The sequence below is a fragment of the Bufo bufo genome, chromosome 10 (genome assembly GCF_905171765.1).
Source record: "Bufo bufo chromosome 10, aBufBuf1.1, whole genome shotgun sequence".
Lineage (NCBI taxonomy): Eukaryota > Metazoa > Chordata > Amphibia > Anura > Bufonidae > Bufo > Bufo bufo.
In genome coordinates, this window is record NC_053398.1 from 137742693 (window position 1) to 137767053 (window position 24361).

At 44.8% G+C, this 24361-nt stretch overlaps 1 protein-coding gene across 1 annotated transcript; it reads left to right on the forward strand.

Moving 5' to 3' along the window:
- The first annotated feature begins 913 nt into the window (after positions 1 to 913).
- WDR88 (WD repeat domain 88) lies at positions 914 to 18833 on the forward strand. The gene is made up of 11 exons (XM_040409932.1): positions 914 to 1012; positions 3473 to 3583; positions 7336 to 7424; positions 9708 to 9771; positions 9882 to 10020; positions 12050 to 12179; positions 12260 to 12444; positions 13651 to 13733; positions 15100 to 15168; positions 15393 to 15485; positions 18617 to 18833. Exons 1-11 carry the CDS (start codon positions 929 to 931, stop codon positions 18758 to 18760), a joined length of 1191 nt encoding a protein of 396 aa, XP_040265866.1. The 5' UTR covers positions 914 to 928; the 3' UTR covers positions 18761 to 18833.
- The last annotated feature ends 5528 nt before the right edge of the window (positions 18834 to 24361 follow it).

The window sequence follows — 24361 nt, forward strand, 5'->3', positions numbered from 1 at the left end:
AACAACATCTCCTAGCGACCATCAGTGAAAAACTCATTGTATCCGGGTTATATCCGTTCACGGAAGCTCCATTCACTTCTATGGGGCCAGGGCTGCATGAAAAAAACGCAGAATACAGAACATGCGGCGATTCTAACGCAGATCTGAAGCGTGAAAAAAAATTTAATGAACGGGTCAGGATTCAGTGCGGGTGCTGTGCGTTCACGTCACGCATTGCACCCGCGCGGAAAACACGCTCTTGTGAAAGAGGCCTTAGTGTGCTGCGTTTTAGGAGCTGCAAAAAAAATAAAATAATGCAACATGTGGTTTTTGCAACAACATACCGGCATTTATGGTGCGTTTTCTTCCAGAAAAGAGAAAACGCACAGCAAAACACGAATTACAAAACAAATTCACATTAAAGGGGTTTTCCAAGAGTTTATTTTTTTTTTACTGATGGCCTATGTTCAGAAGTCCATTTGCTGGGGGGGGGGGGGGAAACCCACCATAAACGCAGATATGTCGCTGCAGATACCGCATGCGGTTTTTTAAAAACTTGTCTTTTTTTAAATGTGCTTTTTGGCCGCGAGGTGTAGCAGCACCCTTAGAGGACGCGCCGCCCCCAGGGGTTGTTGGCTCCAATCATCCATTGATAGTCTAATGATAACCCTTCATTATAACATCCCAGAAAACTCCTTTTAAAACTTTAGAAACTTTGAGAATCTCTCCCCAAAGTCTCATTCCCCACATCCAGCTTGTAATGAGGCCACCTACCGACCTCCTCCATTACAGGCTGAGAGAGCCTCCACAGCACCTCAGGAAAAGAAGGACACTTCCACCAACTTGCCCATAGATGGCGCATTACTGCAATAGTTTGGACCAGCGCGGCCTCTGTAGCTGGTTGCTATGGAGACGAGAACTCCGGAAACGCTGAGCGTGTGTCGGGAAGATGCAGCTGCAAGAGAAGGGGAGCCTCCTGGAGACGAAACCCAGCGATGAGGAGACGGTGTGGCACAGTGAGAGACTGTCCCAGGTCAGCTTTTAGAGGCGACACCTTCCGCTATTATAACTTGGGGAGGATGGTTCTCGCCCTTAGCAACCAATCAGGTTGCATCTTTCATACGTCAAAGGCAGTGAGAAAAATGAAAGGAACAAGCTCATTGGTTGTTATTGGGAATGATTTTTTTTTCCTCACTGAACTTTATATATACTTTTCACTGTGTACATATTTAGCATAGATCCATGTACATAATATAATTACAATTAGGGCTCATGCGCACAAACATATTTTTTGTCCGTGTCCATTCCGTAGTGTTTTTTTTTATTATTATTTGCGGCCGTATGCAAAACCAGTCATTTTAACTGAAAATGACTACATGTGCGTTCCGTATCCATATGTCTGCAAGTCCGTTCCACAAGAAAATGTCCTACTCTTGTCTGCGGACAAGGACAGGCATTGTTATAACGGATCTGCAAAAAATACGGATATTACACGGATGTCACATGGATGTCATCCGTTTTTTTGCGGATCTGTGTTTTGCGGACCATAAAATACATACGGTCGTGTACCTGAGTCCTTATGCTGTCACTCCCAACCAATGTAGCAGGTGACTCCCCACAGACATGTGACCACTGCAGCCAATCATTGGCCATAGCAGGTCACCACTGTGGTCAGTGATTGGTTGCATAGTCACATGTCCTTGTCAAGAAGTCGGGGCTCAGGTTGGGAGCTGCAGGGGATTTGGGGTATTCTTATTTTTTTTCCATTTTTTCCCCAGCATTTTCAGTGTTTTTCTTCAATTAAGGGCTTTTTCACACAACCGTATGTATTTTGCGGTCCACAAAAAATACGGATGACGTCCGTGTGCATTCCGTATTTCCGCGGAACGGAACAGCTGGCCCCAAATAGAACAGTCCTATCCTTATCCGTAATGTGGACAATAATAGGACATGTTCTATTTTTTTGGGGAACGGAAATACGGAAACGGAATGCACACAAAGTACCTTACGTTCTTTTTGCGGACGCATTGAAATGAATGGTTCCGTGTACGGTCCGCAAAAAAAAACTGAACGGTCACGGAAAGATAATGCTTTTGTGTGCATGAGCCCTAAATGGCATAGTACAAGACTGGTCAGACTGCATCATACGGTCCCTATACCGCCATATAGTAACCAAATAACTGCACCATGCTTTGTCAAAATAATACCGCCACACAAGGATATATATATATAAATACACTCACCTAAAGAATTATTAGGAACACCTGTTCTATTTCTCATTAATGCAATTATCTAGTCAACCAATCACATGGCAGTTGCTTCAATGCATTTAGGGGGGTGCTCCTGGTCAAGACAATCTCCTGAACTCCAAACTGAATGTCAGAATGGGAAAGAAAGGTGATTTAAGCCATTTTGAGCGTGGCATGGTTGTTGGTGCCAGACGGGCCGGTCTGAGTATTTCACAATCTGCTCAGTTACTGGGATTTTCACGCACAACCATTTCTAGGGTTTACAAAGAATGGTGTGAAAAGGGAAAAACATCCAGTATGCGGCAGTCCTGTGGGCAAAAATGCCTTGTGGATGCTAGAGGTCAGAGGAGAATGGGCCGACTGATTCAAGCTGATAGAAGAGCAACGTTGGCTGAAATAACCACTCGTTACAACCGAGGTCTGCAGCAAAGAATTTGTGAAGCCACAACACGCACAACCTTGAGGCGGATGGGCTACAACAGCAGAAGACCCCACCGGGGACCACTCATCTCCACTACAAATAGGAAAAAGAGGCTACAATTTGCACGAGCTCACCAAAATTGGACTGTTGAAGACTGGAAAAATGTTGCCTGGTCTGATGAGTCTCGATTTCTGTTGAGACATTCAAATGGTAGAGTCCGAATTTGGTGTAAACAGAATGAGAACATGTATCTATCCTCTGATGGCTACTTCTAGCAGGATAATGCACCATGTCACAAAGCTCCAATCATTTCACATTGGTTTCTTGAACATGACAATGAGTTCACTGTACTAAAATGGCCCCACAGTCACCAGATCTCAACCCAATAGAGCATCTTTGGGATGTGGTGGAACGGGAGCTTCGTGCCCTGGATGTGCATTCCTCAAATCTCCATCAACTGCAAGATGCTATCCTATCAATATGGGCCAACATTTCTAAAGAATGCTATCAGCACCTTGTGGAATCAATGCCACGTAGAATTAAGGCAGTTCTGAAGGCAAAAGGGGGTCCAACACCGGATTAGTATGGGGGCACTAATAATTCTTTAGGTGAGTGTATACACAAATCATGGTACAGATAGACCGGCCACACATATATACAGTGCAGTGGCACATGACAGTAAGGAGAGGAAAAAGACTGCTAGGAAATACAGGTGAGCAGACGGCACAGATCAGCGCTGCGCCTCCACCGCCATAGTGTGAATTTTTTGTCACTTGTATTGAATTATTTTATTTCCAACCATTTTTTATAATTTTTTTTGCAGGTTCCTTTCAGAATCTTAAAGGGACACCGAGGGGCTGTTACTTCTTGCCATCTCTGTCTTGAGGATACAAAAATTCTAACAGGTTCTTATGATGGAACCGCAAAACTGTGGGTAGGTTACCCTTGAGCTCCTCAGGATACCGTCTTTACATGTGAATCTGTGTTTTTTTCCCAAGACTTTTAGGCCTCATGCACACGACCGTTCAGTTTTTTTGCGGTCTGCAAACCGCGGATCCGCAAAAAATGGAAGCAGCCCATGTGCGGAACGGAACGGGCGGCCCATTGTAGAAATGCCTATTCTTGTCCACAAAACGGACAAGAATAGGACATGCTATTTTTTTTTTTTGTGGGGCCACGGAACGGAGCAACGGATGGAGTAAAATCTCGGAAAACCCTTTTAACCGCCTCACGTCCGCCCATAGGATATAAACGTCCTATGGGTGGACGTCTATTTCTGACAGCACGTTTTAAAACGTCCTGTCAGAAATAGCAGCTGCACGCTAATCGTGCAGCTGCTGATCGGGTTGCCCGCTGTCAGTGACAGCAGGGCAACCCAGAGAGGAGGCAGGGACAGTGCCCAGGTGTCCCTGCCTTCACGATCGCTGCAGACACAGCGCTCACCGAGCGCTGTGTCTGCAGAGAAGGAAGCGCTGTGCGCTTCCTGTTCCGGCCCGGCGGTCATGTGACCGCCGTGACCGGAGTGTGCAGGGGCTGTGTGAGGTCTCTCAGAGACCTCGATCAGCCCTGCTGTGAGGCTGTACAGCGCAGGATTGCTGCTGTACAGCCTCTATAGGGGTGCATTTGTTCTGTAACTGGGGCTACTATGTCAGCCCCAGTTACAGGAGAAATCAACAGTGAAAAAAAAAAGAAAAAGTGAAGCAAATGTCCCCCAGAGGTCTTGTATGACCTTATGGGGGACAAAAAGTGTAAAAAAAAATAAAAAAAATAAAGGGTTGAAAAAATAAAATAAAATAAAGTTTCACATGTAAAAAAAAAAAGTTCCCAAGTAAGGAATAAAAAAAAAAAATAAAAAATAGAAAAATTAAAATAAAATAGACATATTAGGTATCGCCGCATCCGTAAAAACCAGCTCTATAAAAGTATCACATGACCTAACCCCTCGGGTGAACACCGTAAAAAAAAAAAAAAAAAAACTGTCAAAACAAGCAATTTTTGTCACCTTGCATCACAAAAGGTGCAACACCAAGTGATCAAAAACGCGTATGTCCCACAAAGTAGTACCAATAAAACCGTCACCTCATCCCGCAAAAAATGAGCCCCTACATAAGAAAATCTCTTAAAAAATAAAAAAACTATAGCTCTTAGAACATGGAGACACTAAAACATCATTTTTTTGGTTTCAAAAATGCTATTATTGTGTTAAAGTGAAACAAATAAAAAAAAGTATACATATTAGGTATTGCCGCGTCCGTAAAAACCAGCTCTATATAAATATCAGATGACCTAACCCCTCGGGTGAACACCGTAAAAAGAAAAAAAGAAAAACTGTGTCAAAACAAGCAATTTTTGTCACCTTGCATCACAAAAGGTGCAACACCAAGTGATCAAAAATGCGTATGTCCCACAAAATAGTACCAATAAAACCGTCACCTCATCCCGCAAAAAATGAGCACCTACATAAGAAAATCTCTCAAAAAATAAAAAAACTATAGCTCTCAGAACATGGACACATTAAAACATAATTTTTTGGTTTCAAAAATGCTATTATTGTGTAAAACTTTAATAATTGAGAAAAAGTATACATATTAGGTATCGCCACGTCCGTAACAATCTGCTCTATAAAAATGTCACTTGACTGAACCCCTCAGGTGAACGCTGTAAAAATAAATAAATAGAAACTGTGCTAAAACAACCAATTTTTTGGTCACCTTGCCCCATAAAGTGTTATAATGAATGATCAAAAAATCATATGTACCCAAAAATAGTACTAATAAAACTGGCACCTTATCCCCTAGTTTCCAAAATGGGGTCACTTCTTGGGAGTTTCTACTGTAAGGGTGCATCAGGGGGCTTCAAATGGGACATGGCATCTAAAAACCATGTGGAGTTCCTTTTCTTCTGCGCCCTGCCGTGTACCCATACAGCAGTTTATGACCACATGTGGGGTGTTTCTGTAAACAGCAGAATCTGGGTAATAAATATTGAGTTTTGTTTGGCTGTTAACCATCGATGTGTTAAAGAAAAAAATTGATTAAAATGGAAAATCTGCCAAAAAAGTGAAATTTTAAAATTTGATCTCCATTTTCCTTTAATTCTTGTGGAACGCCTAAAGGGTTAACAAAGTTTGTAAAATCGGTTTTGAATACCTTGAGGGGTGTAGTTTCTACAATGGGGTCATTTATGGGGGTATCCACTATGTAGGCCCCACAAAGTGACTTCAGACCTGAACTGGTCCTTATAAAGTGGATTTTGGCAATTTTCTTAAAAATTTGAAGAATTCCTTCTAAACTTCTAAGCCTTCTAACGTCCTAAAAAAATAAAATGACATTTCCAAAATGATGCCAACATAAAGTAGACATATGGGGAATGTTAAATAATAAATATTTTATGAGGTATCACTTTCTGTTTTAAAAGCAGAGAAATTGAAATTTAGAAAATTGCGAATTTTTCAAATTTTTGGGTAAATTTGGGATTTTTTCATAAATAAAGGTGAAATATTTTGACTCAAATTTATGACTATCATGAAGTACAATGTGTCACGAGAAAACAATCTCTGAATGACTTGGATAAATAAAGGCGTTCCAAAGTTATTACCACATAAAGTGAGATATGTCAGTTTTGCAAAATTTGGCCTGGTCAGGAAGGGGACAAAGGGCCCAGATGGGAAGTGGTTAATTGCAAATGCAGGTTCAGTACATTATGATCGAATTCCTTCAGTCTAAAATCCGATAACCTGAACAACCAAGAAGAAGAAGTATTACTGTGTGTTGTATCCGTGTTGGATCCATGTTTTATCCGTGTTCTTTATTGTGTCTGTTGTTGGATCCATGTTATATACATGTTTCATTTGTTGTTTGATCCTTGTTGTATCCATCTTGTAACCACGTTGTATCTAGTCTTGGATCTGTGTAGCATCCATGTTGTATATGTGTTACATACATGTTGTATCTGTTGTTGGACCCATGTTGTATCCATGTTTTATATGTGTTTTATCTGTTGTTGGATCGAATGTTATATCCATGTTGTATCGGTCGTTGGATCCATACTGTATCTGTTATATACGTACATATTAGGGGTAATTTATTATTTAGAAATACGGCTCTATTTGGCGTATTTCTGCCGCAGACGTTGCGCCGCAATCTGCGACTTTTCCCCGCTCAAAGCAGGTCTCAAAAAAAGGGGGCGTGGCAGGGAAGGACGGACCACGGACCCATTCAAGGTGAATGGGTCTGGATCCGTCTGCAGAATCCACACGGATGTTGCCCGTGCATTGGGGACCGCAAATTGCGCTCCCCAATGCACGTAACGGCCGACCAACATCCGTGTGCATGAGCACTTAGGCTGGCGCCGGATGTGCCGAAGTTATGTAGAGGCCGGCGCCTCTTCATAACTCTGGCGGATCCACCGCTAGCTATAGGGGTAATTAAGACCGGCGTCTAAAACGTTTTGAGAACACCCAGGGACCAGCTTATTGTCTAGGGAAGAGGTCATCTAAACCAGATGCCTCCTGTCAGTGGTCTGTGCTTATCCTGATGCCAGTGACCTTACACCCCCTCCTATTTTCCCCTCACAAATTAGATTTTCCAGTGCGTCTTATAGACAGAACTGGGATTACGTGAAAGGCCTCCATTACAGATCGCGATTCCCATTGACCGGGCGTTGTTTTTACTGTTTCTTTTTTAGGATTTCTCTACCTGTTCCCCAGTCTGTGAGTTTAAAGATGAGCACACTGGTCCTATCTCCGAGTGCAGCCCAGCAGGCGACAACAAGAGGTGACGCTGTCTTTCACAACTTTCATTTAAAGGACTTGTTTCATGAAGATATACCCTTAAAAAAAAAATAATAATTTGGGGCGTGGATCAGCTGACCCATGATCACTGTGGGTCCAGGTTTTGGCCTCATGCACACAACCGTAGTTGTGGTCCGCACTCCGCGTGCTGTCCGCATCCTTTGCTCCGTTCCGTGGCCCCGCCAAAAAAATATAGGCATGTCTACAATGGGCCGCCTTACAATTGCGGAAGACACACTGGCGGCTTCCATTTTTTGGGGATCCGCGGTTTGCGGACCGCAAAAAACGGCACGGTCGTGTGCATGAGGCCTTTGTCATGCTCTGCTGTCAGCTGTCATTACCGGGGTAAGCTGCATCTCGGCACACATGTAATGCATAGAGCACATAGATGGGGATTCCAAGCAGGGGGATCCCGTCTATTTAGCTATATGCTCTAATATGGATAGGGGTTTTCATCCTAAAACAACCCCTTTGAGGAATTGCTTACAGTCTACCACCCTGCGTTCATGCGGTTCACTATATAGTTGTTATCGAACCTCAGTCAGGTTCCACTGATTATCATGTGAAATCCAAATTAGTAGAAAGTTACCGAGCTCGGAGGTGATTATCTTGAGACACAAACACTATGTGTCCAACAAGATCATTCCACTTAAATGAAGCAGTGTATAAGATTATATAATACTTACATATAAGGTGGCAGATACATGCCAACTGTAACAGCGGCTGCTGTTCCCCTGCTTACCGCCGCGGTCCCGGGCGCCGTGCTCAGCACTGATCTGCAGCCGGTGCTTCCCAGTCACCGCTGCAGTCCTGGGCTCTGTCTGTGTGGGTGCTGTTGTTCTGGGATCCACTCCACAGTTTGCTCTCAGCCCTGGCCACAGCATGCTTGCTGCTTGTTTCCTGCAGCAGTTCCTTAAGGGCCGGCGCTCGTCACTTCCTGGGCTTTATGGGTTAGGTCATGTGACCTCGCTGACCTATCCTAGCCCTCCTGCGCATATATAAGTGGCTCAGCCCCCTACCCAGATGCCTCAGTGTCAAGGTCCTTGTGTCCTGCTAAAGTTCCTGGTTTCCGCTAGTGTTCCTGACTTGTATCTGTATTCCTGGACTCTGCTACCTGTTAGATCCCTATCTGCTTGCCTCGAATCTCCTGTTGCCAACCCATATTTCCTGACCTGTACCTGTGCCGCCTGCCCTGACCTTTTGCCTGTCTGACTACGCCTCTGCCTCATCCTTTGGTCCTGCACCTCTGGTACCTTTCTCAGGTACCTCCCGGTCTGCCTGGACCAGCTGCCTCGTGTGCCTATCCTGCTGAAGAGGTAGCGACCTGGTGTTACCCTCGGGAAAAATCTATCTCCACCGTCAGGGGTACTGTGAAGCTCCAGGGGTTCACTTAGACAACACCCTTAGAGGAGGTAGGACACGTGGCACAGTGGGTTCACGCCCGCTGGTTCGTGACACCAACCTTCATAAATCATAAAATAACATTTGACATTTACATTGATTGGTACAGAAGAAGGATGGTCCCTTGTACTCTCCTTGTACGTACTCCCCTTATCCATGTTTTTGTCTCCTTGTTTACTCTTTGTTTGCACACCCAGAACTGGCGCACTTCCCAGAATCGTGACTAGATAGTCTACAGAGCACCTGAAGACCAATAAAGACAGATGACTTTAATTCTAGAAGGAAGTTACTACTGACCCAACAAATAATATAATGCACTTTTAACATTGTTGCACTCACATAGGCTTGAACACATTGTCGCAGATTTACTAATGTGTCTCTCTGCCAAAAATATGTCTAGAAAGTGCTGCAATTTGGTTCATCTAGGGGTTCTACCTCTTTATTTTTTTTTTAAAGGGGTGGGGTTTAGCAGAAAGGGCAGGGATTAGTGGGGGAATGGGACGTGGCCTAAGGTGCACCATTTTGCACCAAAATTTCTCCGCAATTCTCGTGTCAAAATCATTGATGAGCTGTTTGAGAGGGACGAGCCCCGCAGCTTACCAAGAACAGTTCCATCCATTGTATAGCAGTATTGCAGCCCAGGCCCAATCAATTGAATGGGGCTGAGCTACACCTAGGCCGTGTGACTGATGAATGTGACATCACTGGTCTAGGAAGAGGCCACCGCTCTCCCCGTAGCCTTTTCAAACAGCTGATTAGTGGCCATGCTGGAAGTCGGACTCCCCCATCAAGTCTCAGTATAGGTCATCATTATTTTATATCAACCTCTAGTGTCATCATTTTCCCCCGATTCCTTGTTGTCTAGGATGGTGACATCATCATATGACAAAACTGTGAAGCTTTGGGATATGCAGACCGGGAAAGTCCTGGTATGTACTGCTATTACATAAATGCATTCACAGTCTACATATATCCTATGATAAATTCTGCATAATACATACCGTATAACACACCCCAGGATGTCATTGTCTGTTAACAGTGGTCGGTGAGCCTGGACGGCCTGGTGACATCATGCAATGTTTCAGGAGATGGAAAGCACGTAGTATGTGCCGTGGACGTGGACAATGCCATCTGTATCATTGATTGTGCAACAGCTTCCAAAGTGATGTATGTTAAAGGCAAGTCAATAATGCTATATTAGCGGTGCAGGGGTCACCAACCTGTTTTATCATATTACAGACAACATGGGGAGTTCTTGCTGCGATAAAATCTATTTTCCTTTTTCCCCCCATAGTCTTCCATGAGCTGCATCGGCTGGGGCCTCTGTATTAGTGGGCTAGACATAGAGACTTAAAAGCTATGTACACCTTTGGGGGCAATTGTTTTTTTTTTATTATTGTATTTATTTTGAACTAAAAATAATTTTTTCAATTGGTCTTAATTAAAAATATGGAATCCTTTTTTGTGTACAGAGCTGAGATGCTCTACTAGCTGCCTGTGGATTTTCTGTCTTTTCCGTCATCTGGGGAGCACACAGGCTCCTTATCTCTGTTCTCTGACATTATAAACACTGACACTGAAAGTGTTTATGACCTCTTAGTAACTTAGAGATAAGGTTTATTAGATGACCGGCACAAAGTGAAAGCACCAGTCACACAGCTAGAAAAACAGTTAGCCCTTTGTGACAGAATGGCTCAATATTTTTGCCAATTGAAAATTTTAGCCAAACAAAAATTGCCTCCAAAGGTGTACATAGCCTTTAAGAACTATAATTATTCATATTTTTTGCTGTTCAAGCATAATTCCTCTTTTTACAAAACTTTACCCCTTTAAAGGCTATGAACACCTTTGAGAGCAATTTCTTTTACTATTGCATTGTACTCATTTTGAGCAAAAAAAAATTTTTTTTCAATTTTGAACCACTGTCGTTCTGCAGCCTTGAGTTTATTTAGTAACAGGATCTGAATTTTAACTCAGGCATCTCATCTGACAGGCTCCTTATCTCTGATCTCTAATCTTACAAATACTCATTATAGCTCAGTTCTTATCTGACTGATAACCGTGCAGCTTAAGACGGTATTACACAGCCTGATGTGGCAGATGATTGTCAGGAGGGAAGCGTTCCTTCCCGGCAATCGCCTGCTCGCTAGTGGAGGAGACCACTGCTTATTACATGCAGCAATCTCCTCCGCAGCATGGGGAGGAGAGATCTCCATGCCATCGCTCGTCCCCATGCTGTAGTGATTTTCCGGCGGCAGATCGTGATTAGATAGCACAATCTGCCGCCTGCAAATGATACTTTTTTTTACATGTCCTAAGATTTGTATTGCCCAATGATCGAGCGTTCGTTCATCGGGCAATCGGTGGCAGTATTACACTGCCAGATGATCACTACTGGTTAGTGATTATCTGCTGAAAAATCAGGCAGTGTAATACAGGCTTAAAATAGGTGTTTATGACCTTTTTAGTAATTTAGAGATAAGAGTTATTAGATGGGCACAAAGTGTAAGTAAAAAGTACATTCGCACAGATAGAAAAACAGTTAACCATTTGTGACAGAACGGCTGAATATTTTTAATTAAGACCTATTGAAAAAAATATTTTTTAGCCCAAAATGAGTAAAATGCAATCATAAAAAAAAAATTGGCCTCCGAAGGTTTGCAAAGCCTTTAACCTCTTCAGGACATAGGGCGTACAGGTACGCCCTGATGTCCCGGTACTTAAGGACACAGGGCGTACCTAGACGTTCTATGTATTTCCGATCGGCGGTGATCTGAACTGGGTGCCTGCTCAAATCTTTAAGCAGGTACCCGGGATCAATGTGCGGGGGGGACGGGGGATCTGCGGTTTGCGGCTTTTACATGTTGCAGCGGGCGGCGGTGCCATCGGGTCCCCGTGGGGCTTTAAGGGGGACCTGATGGCATGGAAGGCAGCGCGCTGCCTTCCTGTGACGAGCCTGTGAGATCCAGCCCCCTGGATCTCACAGGCCGGAAGCTGTATGAGTAATACACACAGTATTACTCATACAGCCAATGCATTCCAATACAGAAGTATTGGACATATATATACAGTGCACGGACTGGCAGAGATGCAACTAATTTATTAAGAGTCACCTGCGCACAGGGGCCACGACTGACGTATGGGATAAATGAGACCCCACGCTCCGTAGGTTCATGTATAATGCACATTTATTCTTCATTCCTCCAGACCATCACACGTCCACCATAACAAGATGCTGTTTTGATCCAGAAAGTCATAGAATTTGTTCAGTGTCATCTGACAGATCCGTGAAATTGTGGGACGTAACTGCAAAACGCACAACTATCCAAATACAACGGTAAGCAACAGCAATGTTAAGGAGATGTCCTTTACTTTCTGGGAAGGCGACATTTTTTTATAAATGTTTTTTTATTGCAGAGCACACAGCAATGTTATTTCGGACTGCGGCTTCAGTGCCAATGGCCGCTCCTTGTGCACAGCGTCTTGGGACAAAGGTTTGAAAATCTGGGATGTTAACACTGGAGAGTTTCGCCACCGCAGAGCGGATAATCTCCTCAGCGCGCACACGGGATCGGTCAGCTCCTGCGCATTCTCTCAGGATGGTGAGTTATATTGGAAAGTCCAATTAGTTCGGCTCACCCCTCCCTTAAGTCATTTCTGTCGGGTTTACATGGCTTTTCGGCAGCCTGACCCCACACATTATAAATCAATAAGAGGAAATAAACAGATCATGGCGATCGTAGTGAATCATAACGGATCTGACTTATCCAGCATGGATTCTGTAAACATACAGAAGGCGTGATACCAGTGTGAACAGAGCCTTACTGTCTTATTGTGCAGAAATACGGAAAATACATTGGATGCAGATAGTAACCAATGTCCTTGTGTTCCTACCTATCAACAATAGTACAAGCAAAGAAAACAGTAGAGACTTTGCAATATATATTAATAGAGGAAAAATACCTATACCTGTTCTGTTCTCTCCCAGCCTCCCGCCCTAATCAGAGTACAGAGAGATTGGGTTACGGCTGCCCATAGAATTCTATGGAGAGGGAAGGGGGAGAAAGAGGTAGAGAGACACAGGGATCCTGATGCTACATCTAGTAAGTGTTTTACCTCACTGCGGTGCAGGATTCACAACTACACTGAGCTGCACTGCTGTATAAAGAGAGGTGGGGAGGAGAATCTCCTCTTCTCTGTGGGCACTGTATCAGAGACATGATAGCAGCTTGTCTCTGCCCAATCACTTAGGGGAAAGTGACAATTAGGGCTCCTTCACACGTCCATATATGTGAGAAGATAGTGGTGTCCGTGAAGGGTTCATGTTTGATTTGTGTGTCTGTTTTTTGCCCCCCGTGTAATATTAGTTTCCGACACAACTCCTACCAACGGTCCATGAAAAATCACGGATTAAACACGGATGGCATCCGTGTTGTGTCAGTGGTTTTCATGGACCCATAGACTATAATGTGCGTTAGGGATCTGTAATGCATACTTCCGTGGTGTCACCCACTGTCTATGGAAAACCGCTGATGTGTGAATACACACATTAAAGTCAGTGGGTATGTGAGCGGTCCGTGTAGACAGAACACGTCTGTGATTCACTGAGATGGAGCCTGCAGAGGGATAAAACTGCTGAAAAGTGCCATATAATGGACGGATATAGTGTGAGTGATGACAGTCTGTGTACAGCGCTGCAGAATATGTTGGCGCTATATAAATAACAGTAGTAATTACAATTTACAAACAGAACAGCTAATTCTGAAATGATAGGTACCATGTAATGTGATGTTATTCTGTCCTGTCAGCTTCTGTCCTCTTATCTGGAGGATACGACAGAACAATAGTCCTCTGGGACGTGCCCTCCAAGTGCAAGAAGCTTGTGCTAAAGGTGCGTTATTCTGGCGAGCTGCATCTATCTGTCTATCTATATCTGTCTATATCTATTATATATCTATCATCTATCTATCTCATATCTATCTATCATCTATCTCTCTCATATCTATTATCTATCTATCTATCTATATATCTATCTATCTATCTCATATCTATCTATCTATCATATATCTATTATCTATCTATCTATCTCATATCTATCTATCTATCTATCTATCTCATATCTATCTATCTATTAGACAAAAAGATAAGTTTGCTGGGCAGCACTGCAGACAAGGTGAAGAGAAGGAGTGCCAGTGGCTGCGGAAACGATCCACGCTCCAAGTAATAATAAGAACAAAAAATTCCACGGCACTTCCCAAAAAATTGTGTATTTATTACTCCAGATGCGATGTTTCGGTTCACTTGAAAAAGGTTCCATAGAGCGAACCGAAACGTTGCATCTGGTGTAATAAATACACAATTTTTTGGGAAGTGCCGTGGAATTTTTTGTTCCTATCTATCTATCTATCTATCTATCTATCTATCTATCTCTTATCTATCTATCTATCTCTGTCTATCTATCTATCTATCTATCTATCTACTGTATCTATCTATCTATCTATCTATCTATCTATCTATCTATCTATCTATCTATCTCTTATCTATCTATCTATCTCTGTCTATCTATCTATCTATCTATCTATCTACTGTATCTATCTATCTATCTATCTATCTATCTATCTATCTATCTATCTATCTATCTATCTATCTCATATCTATTATCTATCTATCTATCTATCTATCTATCTCATATCTATTATCTATCTCTTATCTATCTATCTATCTATCTATCTATCTATCTATCTATCTATCTATCTATCTATCTATCTCATATCTATTATCTATCTATCTATCTATCTATCTCATATCTATTATCTATCTATCTATCTATCTATCTATCTATCTCATATCTATTATCTATCTATCTATCTATCTATCTCATATCTATTATCTATCTCTTATCTATCTATCTATCTATCTATCTATCTATCTATCTATCTCATATCTATCTATCTATCTATCTATCTATTATCTATCTATCTATCTATCTATCTCATATCTATTATCTATCTATCTATCTATCTATCTATCTCATATCTATTATCTATCTCTTATCTATCTATCTATCTATCTATCTATCTATCTATCTATCTATCTATCTATCTCATATCTATTATCTATCTATCTATCTATCTATCTATCTCATATCTATTATCTATCTCTTATCTATCTATCTATCTATCTCTCTTATCTATCTATCTCTTATCTATCTATCTATCTTTGCAGTTCATATCACCCTATTATTTTCACCCCATTAGGGTCACACTGATTGGGTCCTGGACGTTGCACTGAGCGCCAGTAAGAAGTGGATTCTTTCTTCTTCAAAGGTAAAAACACAAGCTTCTCCTTCATCAGTCATGACAGCATTTTCTGAAGACGATCACATAAGCGGCTGACATTACTTTAGAGGCACATAAACATGAAATACTCGCTCTACTGCTGGCACCTACATGAGCGGTTCTGCCGCCTGTTCAGACCATGATGTCTCAGGAGCTTTGGTCACATGAAAGCAGTGGTATTATGGGCAGTGCCTCTGTCTGTATATTCACAGGACTCTACATTACGGCTGTGGAGCATAGAGAATTATGAGGAAATTCCTGCTGTCATCGAGAACAAGAAAGCAATTGGCCCTCGGCTGTCTCAGGTAAGTGCTCACGTCAGTAAGTAAGAATTAGAATTGTCCTTGACTCATAGAAGAACAACTGAGAGGACTGCAGGCCCGATGATCGGGGAGACGAGCATTCATACAAACGCTCGTACCCGGGCATTGCCAATCAGGGCAATTGATCTTTTATACCAGGGATGCCCAACCTGCTGCCCTCCAGCTGTTGTAAAACTACAACTCCCACCAGGGGCGGACACAGACAGCAGAGGGCCCCTGTGCAAAGACTGTGCCTGGGCCCCCCATCCACCCCAAGCCAAATTTGCAACTGAACCAATTCCGTCCTAACATTACTTATAGCAATACAAAACATACAGGTTAAGGCTACTTTCACACCTGCGGCACTACGCTCCGACCACCTGATCCGACAGAAAATGCAAGGAATCGGCCGGACACAAACCACAGCATGCAGCCTTTTGTGTCCCGCTGATTCTCTGCATTTCTGCCAGATTGTGGCCGGATCTCTGCCAGACCCCATTATAGTCAATGGGGCCGGCGGGCATTCTGTCTGCATCCAGCAGTGCCGGATCCAGTGAATTCCAGCAGGCTGTTCTCTGCCTGCCAGAATCACTAACTCCGATGTGAAGGTAGCCCAATACAGGTCCACATACCTCTTACATCCAGGGACGTCTTCTTTGATGTAGATGTTCTCTGTCCTCATCTTCTCCTTTCAGACCACACCGCCATGATGATTTCTTTCAGCCATCTCTTCTCTCTGCAGGGTTTGACACACAGACATCTTAGTTTCCTAATTTCCATCATCCTTCCACCTTCTGAACACCCCATCCTGCCACCCCCAATACTGTGCCCGCTGTGCTCCATATACTAGTTACACACAGATAGTTCCCCTTCAATAATTATTGGCACACAGTGTCCTAAAAAATAACTGTGCCCACGAAACAGTGTCCCTGACACTAACAGTGTAAACATTATGTTCCCCAGAAATAATTGTGCTAAGCTGATACCGTGCCAGGGTGCCCCCCACAGTAACAGTGCTCCCCAAAATCCCATAATTATCTACCAGACAACACGTAGTAGTAATAGTGCCCCTACAGTAATCATTTCCCACTGTGTCCCAGAAGTAATAATGCTCCCATAGTGTTCATACTAGTAATCATGTTCCTCATAGTCTCTCAACTGTAATAAAGCCCACCATAATGCCCCCAGTAGTAATTATTCTCTTTATAATGTGTTACAGTAAAAATAAAAACGCCCTGTTGTGTGGCAGTATAAAAAATACCTCCTCTTAGTGCCCTCATAATGTGTGACAATGCCCCCTACTGTGTGCCCAAAAAACCCTCTTAGTGCCCCCAGTTGCTCAGGACCACCCCATAGTGCCCTATAATTTGCGCCAGTATAAAATACTCCTATATCGTGCCCCCCCCCTTATCCTCATGGTGCCTGACCATGTGCCAGTATAATTCCCCTACATAATGACCCCCATAGTGCTCCTCTCCCCCTTTCTCCATAGTGCCCCCCATGTGTGCTAGTATATAAGATAGGGCCCCCATATTGCTCCTCCCCTCCATAGTGCCCCCCGTGTCTGCCAGTATACAAGATCTGGCCCCCATAGTGCTCCTCCCCCTCCATAGTGCCCCCCATGTCTGCCAGTATATAAAATAGGCAGGCCCCCCATATGTCAGTTGCTCAGATAGGCCCCCATATCTGTTGCTCAGGACCACCCACCCATATTAGATGCCCATTCACGCCCCCTTATCAGTTGCTCATTCAGGCCCCCCCATATGTCACTTGTTCAGGACCCCCACCCATATGAGTTGCTCAGGGGGACCCACCTCCCATATCAGTTCCTTATTTAGGCCCTCCATATGTCAGTTGGCCAGGACCCCCCCCCCCCATATAAGATGATCAGGAGGAACCCCCCCCCCCCAATATCAGTTGTTTATTTATTCAGGCCCCCCCATATGTCAGTTGCTCAGGCCCCCCATATGCTCATTCAGGCCCCCCAAATGTCACTTTCTCATGATCCCAGAGTCAGGCACCCCCATATGCTCATTCAGGCCCCCCATATCGATGTGACAGACCCCCAGGGCCCCCATCAGACTAAAAATAAATAAATAAAACTTACCTCTCCTGCTCCGCTGCTCTCGGTGTCCTGATGTGAGTGCCAGCCCTGCTGGGCTCCAACAGCCCGCGCTGCACAGTCACGTGACCTGACTGCGTACAGCGTCATAGTGCGCGCTGTACGCAGTCAGGCTGGAGGAGACCAGGGAGGAAGCGGAGCCGGAGGGGTAAGTAAGCGCCGATCTCTTGCATACTAGTGAGTGCTTCCAGGAGCGCTCACTAGTATGAATGGGCCCCCTCACACGCCGGGCCCCTTTGCAGCTGAACCGGCTGCACCGGCTTATGTCCGCCCCTGACTCCCACCATGCCCTGCTGTAGGCTGATAGCTGTAGGCTGTCCAGGCATGCTGAGAGTTATAGTTTTGTACCAGCTGGAGGGTCGCAGGTTGGGCATCCCTGTTGTATACAAACTGATCTGCAGCACTTCTTCCCGTGTAAGCAGGGAATGTGCTGCAGACATAATGTGAAAGTATGGGGGACAACGATCGTAATAACGATCATTCATCCCCATACGGTTTCCATTGGCCATGAGTAAAGGCTTGATAAACGAGCACAGAGCAACTTCTTTTATAATCCTTTGCTCAGCATCAGCCCTTTAACAGGACACTGAAGACCCTGATATTTGCACACCTATCGCCTGATTATAAGGCAGGCCATGCACATATAATAGCTGTTCTGCCGACACCTGGCTTCCCTGACCCCTTCATACACATGCTCGCTAGGCTTGGCCAAGCATGCATGTGTTCTGATTGGGGAGAGAGGAGAAAGCTGCTTCCAGGCGCCTATGGCGGTGGCTTAATGCCCCTAGAATTAAAAGATGGGACATGTTGAAGTTGAATAGCCCAATCTCTCCCCTAACATCTGCCATCGGGCGGCCCCCCCTCGTGAGATTCGACCGATGCACATGTGATGAGGGTGCGGAAGAACTCAGTGTGCAGCCAGACAGACATATTTTGAGCAGCGGCGATGTCCAATCACAATTGCATTTCTTTACCTAAAATTGACCTTTTTATGCTTTTTTTTTTCTTGAAGTGTGAAGAATGTGAAAAGCCATTTCCTGTCATGCATTGGGACAACGCAAATGTAATCTCCAAATGCGTCTTCTGTCGCCTGTCCACCCCGTCCAATAGTGTGCCCTCCTTACCCACCGTGCCCCCGACCTTGTGTGCCATGTGATAGCGGTTCATTATTGGATATTTTATATTTTTAAACCAGAAATAAATGTCAAAGAGCTGAGAATTCAAAATAATGTTTCCTATCGTGTCCTGTAGATGTAAAAGTGTGTGTACAGTATCTGTGTAGGTGTCTGTGTGTGTATATATATATATGTGTGTACAGTATTTGTATGTATGTGTACAGTATCTGTATATATGTGTCTGTGTGTATATATATATATGTGTGTGTGTGTACAGTATTTGTATGTGTGTGTACAGTATCTGTATATATGTGTCTGTGTATATATATATATATATATATATATGTGTGTGTGTGTACAGTATTTGTATGTGTGTGTACAGTATCTGTATATATCTGTATTTGTATATACAGTACAGACCAAAAGTTTGGACACACCTTCTCATTCAAAGAGTTTTCTTTATTTTCATGACTATGAAGGCATCAAAACTATGAATTAACACATGTGGAATTATATACATAACAAACAAGTCTGAAACAACTGAAAATGTCATATTCTAGGTTCTTCAAAGTAGCCACCTTTTGCTTTGATTACTGCTTTGCACACTCTTGGCATTCTCTTGATGAGCTTCAAGAGGTAGTCCCCTGAAATGGTCTTCCAACAGTCTTGAAGGAGTTCCCAGAGATGCTTAGCACTTGTTGGCCCTTTTGCCTTCACTCTGCGGTCCAGCTCACCCCAAACCATCTCGATTGGGTTCAGGTCCGGTGACTGTGGAGGCCAGGTCATCTGGCGCAGCACCCCATCACTCTCCCTCATGGTCAAATAGCCCTTACTTTCAAAGTTTTCCCAATTTTTCGGCTGACTGACTGACCTTCATTTCTTAAAGTAATGATGGCCACTCGTTTTTCTTTACTTAGCTGCTTTTTTCTTGCCATAATACAAATTCTAACAGTCTAGTCAGTAGGACTATCAGCTGTGTATCCACCTGACTTCTCCTCAACGCAACTGATGGTCCCAAACCCCATTTATAAGGCAAGAAATCCCACTTATTAAACCTGACAGGGCACACCTGTGAAGTGAAGACCATTTCAGGGGACTACCTCTTGAAGCTCATCAAGAGAATGCCAAGAGTGTGCAAAGCAGTAATCAAAGCAAAAGGTGGCTACTTTGAAGAACCTAGAATATGACATATTTTCAGTTGTTTCCCACTTGTTTGTTATGTATATAATTCCACATGTGTTAATTCATAGTTTTGATGCCTTCAGTGTGAATCTACAATTTTCATAGTCATGAAAATAAAGAAAACTCTTTGAATGAGAAGGTGTGTCCAAACTTTTGGTCTGTACTGTATGTCTACAGTATGTGTATATATCTGTATATTTGTATATATGTGTGTGTACAGTATCTGTATAGATCTGTGTATGTGTGTGTCTGTCCGGAGAAAGCAAGGTAAGATCTGAGGCTGATGGGGTCTGATCTGAGGCTGATGGGGTCTGATCTGAGGCTGATGGGGGTCTGATCTGAGGCTGGGGGGGTGGAGGTCCAATCTGAGGCTAATGGAGCGTGGCGGTCTGATTTTTGGGGTGTGATCTGAGATCTGATCAAAAATAAAAAAAATATTGTTTTCCTCCTCTTAATCTGAGGTGCGTTTTATAGTCTGAAAAATATGGCATGTGTGTGTACAGTATCTGTATATGTGTCTATATGTGTGTGTGTGTGTGTATGTATATATATATATATATATATATATATAGATATATACACTCACCTAAAGAATTATTAGTGCCCCATACTAATACGGTGTTGGACCCCCTTTTGCCTTCAGAACTGCCTTAATTCTACGTGGCATTGATTCCACAAGGTGCTGATAGCATTCTTTAGAAATGTTGGCCCATATTGATAGGATAGCATCTTGCAGTTGATGGAGATTTGAGGGATGCACATCCAGGGCACGAAGCTCCCGTTCCACCACATCCCAAAGATGCTCTATTGGGTTGAGATCTGGTGACTGTGGGGCCATTTTAGTACAGTGAACTCATTGTCATGTTCAAGAAACCAATGTGAAATTATTCGAGCTTTGTGACATGGTGCATTATCCTGCTAGAAGTAGCCATCAGAGGATGGATACATGTTCTCATTCTGTTTGCGCCAAATTCGGACTCTACTATTTGAATGTCTCAACAGAAATGGAGACTCATCAGACCAGGCAACATTTTTCCAGTCTTCAACAGTCCAATTTTGGTGAGCTCGTGCAAATTGTAGCCTCTTTTTCCTATTTGTAGTGGAGATGAGTGGTACCCGGTGGGGTCTTCTGCTGTTGTAGCCCATCCGCCTCAAGGTTGTGCGTGTTGTGGCTTCACAAATACTTTGCTGCAGACCTCGGTTGTAACGAGTGGTTATTTCAGTCAACGTTGCTCTTCTATCAGCTTGAATCAGTCGGCCCATTCTCCTCTGACCTCTAGCATCCACAAGGCATTTTCGCCCACAGGACGGCCGCATACTGGATGTTTTCCCCTTTTCACACCATTCTTTGTAAACCCTAGAAATGGTTGTGCGTGAAAATCCCAGTAACTGAGCAGATTGTGAAATACTCAGACCGGCCCGTCTGGCACCAACAACCATGCCACGCTCAAAATGGCTTACATCGCCTTTCTTTCCCATTCTGACATTCAGTTTGGAGTTCAGGAGATTGTCTTGACCAGGACCACAACCCTAAATGCATTGAAGCAGCTGCCATGTGATTGGTTGACTAGATAATTGCATTAATGAGAAATAGAACAGGTGTTCCTAATAATTCTTTAGGTGAGTGTATATATATCTGTGTATGTGTGTGTGTCTGTATACAGTATCTCACAAAAGTCAGTACACCCCCCCATATTTTTGTAAATATTTGATTCTATCTTTTCCTGGGTCAACACAGAAGATCTGACACTTTGACACAATGTACAGTAGTCAGTGTACGGCTTGTATAACAGTGTAAATTTGGTGTGTCCTCAAAATAGCTCAACACACAGCTACTAATGTCTAAAATGCTGGAAACAAAAGTGAATACATCCCTAAGTGAAAATGGCCAAATTGTGCAAAAATGTGCCATTTTCCGTGCCTGGTGTCATGTGACTCATTAGTGTTACAAGGTCTCAGGTGTGAATGAGGAGCAGGAGTGTTACATTTGGTGTTATCGCTCTCGCACTCTCTCATACCGGTCACTGGAAGTTCAACATGGCATCTCATGGCAAAGAACTCTCTGAGAATCTGAAAAAAAAAAATGAATTGTTGCTCTACATAAAGATGGCCGAGGCTATAAGAAGATTTCCAACACCCTGACACTGATCTGCAGCGCGGTGGCCAAGACACTACAGCGGTTTAACAAGACAGGTTCCATCCGAACAGGCCTCGCCATGGACGACCAAAGAAGTTGAGTGCACATGCTCAGGGTCATATCCAGAGGTTGTCTTTGAAAAATAAATGTATGAGTGCTGCCAGCATTGCTGCGGAGGTTACAGGGGTGGGGGGTCAGCCTGACAGTGCTCAGCCCCATATCCAGAGGTTGTATGAGTGCTGCCAGCATTGCTGCGGAGGTTACAGGGGTGGGGGGTCAGCCTGTCAGTGCTCAGCCCCATATCCAGAGGTTGTATGAGTGCTGCCAGCATTGCTGCGGAGGTTACAGGGGTGGGGGGTCAGCCTGTCAGTGCTCAGCCCCATATCCAGAGGTTGTATGAGTGCTGCCAGCATTGCTGCAGAGGTTACAGGGGTGGGGGGGTCAGCCTGTCAGTGCTCAGCCCCATATCCAGAGGTTGTATGAGTGCTGCCAGCATTGCTGCAGAGGTTACAGGGGTGGGGGGTCAGCCTGTCAGTGCTCAGCCCCATATCCAGAGGTTGTATGAGTGCTGCCAGCATTGCTGCGGAGGTTACAGGGGTGGGGGGTCAGCCTGTCAGTGCTCAGCCCCATATCCAGAGGTTGTATGAGTGCTGCCAGCATTGCTGCAGAGGTTACAGGGGTGGGGGGGTCAGCCTGTCAGTGCTCAGCCCCATATCCAGAGGTTGTATGAGTGCTGCCAGCATTGCTGCGGAGGTTACAGGGGTGGGGGGTCAGCCTGTCAGTGCTCAGCCCCATATCCAGAGGTTGTATGAGTGCTGCCAGCATTGCTGCAGAGGTTACAGGGGTGGGGGGGTCAGCCTGTCAGTGCTCAGCCCCATATCCAGAGGTTGTATGAGTGCTGCCAGCATTGCTGCGGAGGTTACAGGGGTGGGGGGTCAGCCTGTCAGTGCTCAGCCCCATATCCAGAGGTTGTATGAGTGCTGCCAGCATTGCTGCAGAGGTTACAGGGGTGGGGGGTCAGCCTGTCAGTGCTCAGCCCCATATCCAGAGGTTGTATGAGTGCTGCCAGCATTGCTGCAGAGGTTACAGGGGTGGGGGCTCAGCCTGTCAGGGCTCAGCCCCATATCCAGAGGTTGTATGAGTGCTGCCAGCATTGCTGCGGAGGTTACAGGGGTGGGGTGTCAGCCTGTCAGTGCTCGGCCCCATATCCAGAGGTTGTATGAGCGCTGCCAGCATTGCTGCGGAGGTTACAGGGGTGGGGGTCAGCCTGTCAGTGCTCAGCCCCATATCCAGAGGTTGTATGAGTGCTGCCAGCATTGCTGCGGAGGTTACAGGGGTGGGGGGTCAGCCTGTCAGTGCTCAGCCCCATATCCAGAGGTTGTATGAGAGCTGCCAGCATTGCTGCGGAGGTTACAGGGGTGGGGGTCAGCCTGTCAGTGCTCAGCCCCATATCCAGAGGTTGTATGAGTGCTGCCAGCATTGCTGCAGAGGTTACAGGGGTGGGGGGTCAGCCTGTCAGTGCTCAGCCCCATATCCAGAGGTTGTACGAGTGCTGCCAGCATTGCTGCAGAGGTTACAGGGGTGGGGGGTCAGCCTGTCAGTGCTCAGCCCCATATCCAGAGGTTGTATGAGCGCTGCCAGCATTGCTGCGGAGGTTAAAGAGATGGGGGGTCAGCCTGTCAGTGCTCAGCCCCATATCCAGAGGTTGTATGAGTGCTGCCAGCATTGCTGCAGAGGTTACAGGGGTGGGGTGTCAGCCTGTCAGTGCTCAGCCCCATATCCAGAGGTTGTATGAGTGCTGCCAGCATTGCTGCAGAGGTTACAGGGGTGGGGGGTCAGCCTGTCAGTGCTCAGCCCCATATCCAGAGGGTGTATGAGTGCTGCCAGCATTGCTGCGGAGGTTACAGGGGTGGGGGGTCAGCCTGTCAGTGCTCAGCGTCATATCCAGAGGTTGTATGAGTGCTGCCAGCATTGCTGCGGAGGTTACAGGGGTGGGGGGTCAGCCTGTCAGTGCTCAGCCCCATATCCAGAGGTTGTATAAGTGCTGCCAGCATTGCTGCGGAGGTTACAGGGGTGGGGGTCAGCCTGTCAGTGTTCAGCCCCATATCCAGAGGTTGTATGAGTGCTGCCAGCATTGCTGCAGAGGTTACAGGGGTGGGGGGTCAGCCTGTCAGTGCTCAGACCATACACCGCACACTGCATTAGATTGGTCTGCATGGTTGTTGTCCCGGAAGGAGCCTTTTCTAAAGATCATTCACAAGAAAGCTGCAAACAGTTAGCTGAAGACAAACAGACTAAGGATATGGATTACTGGAACCATGTC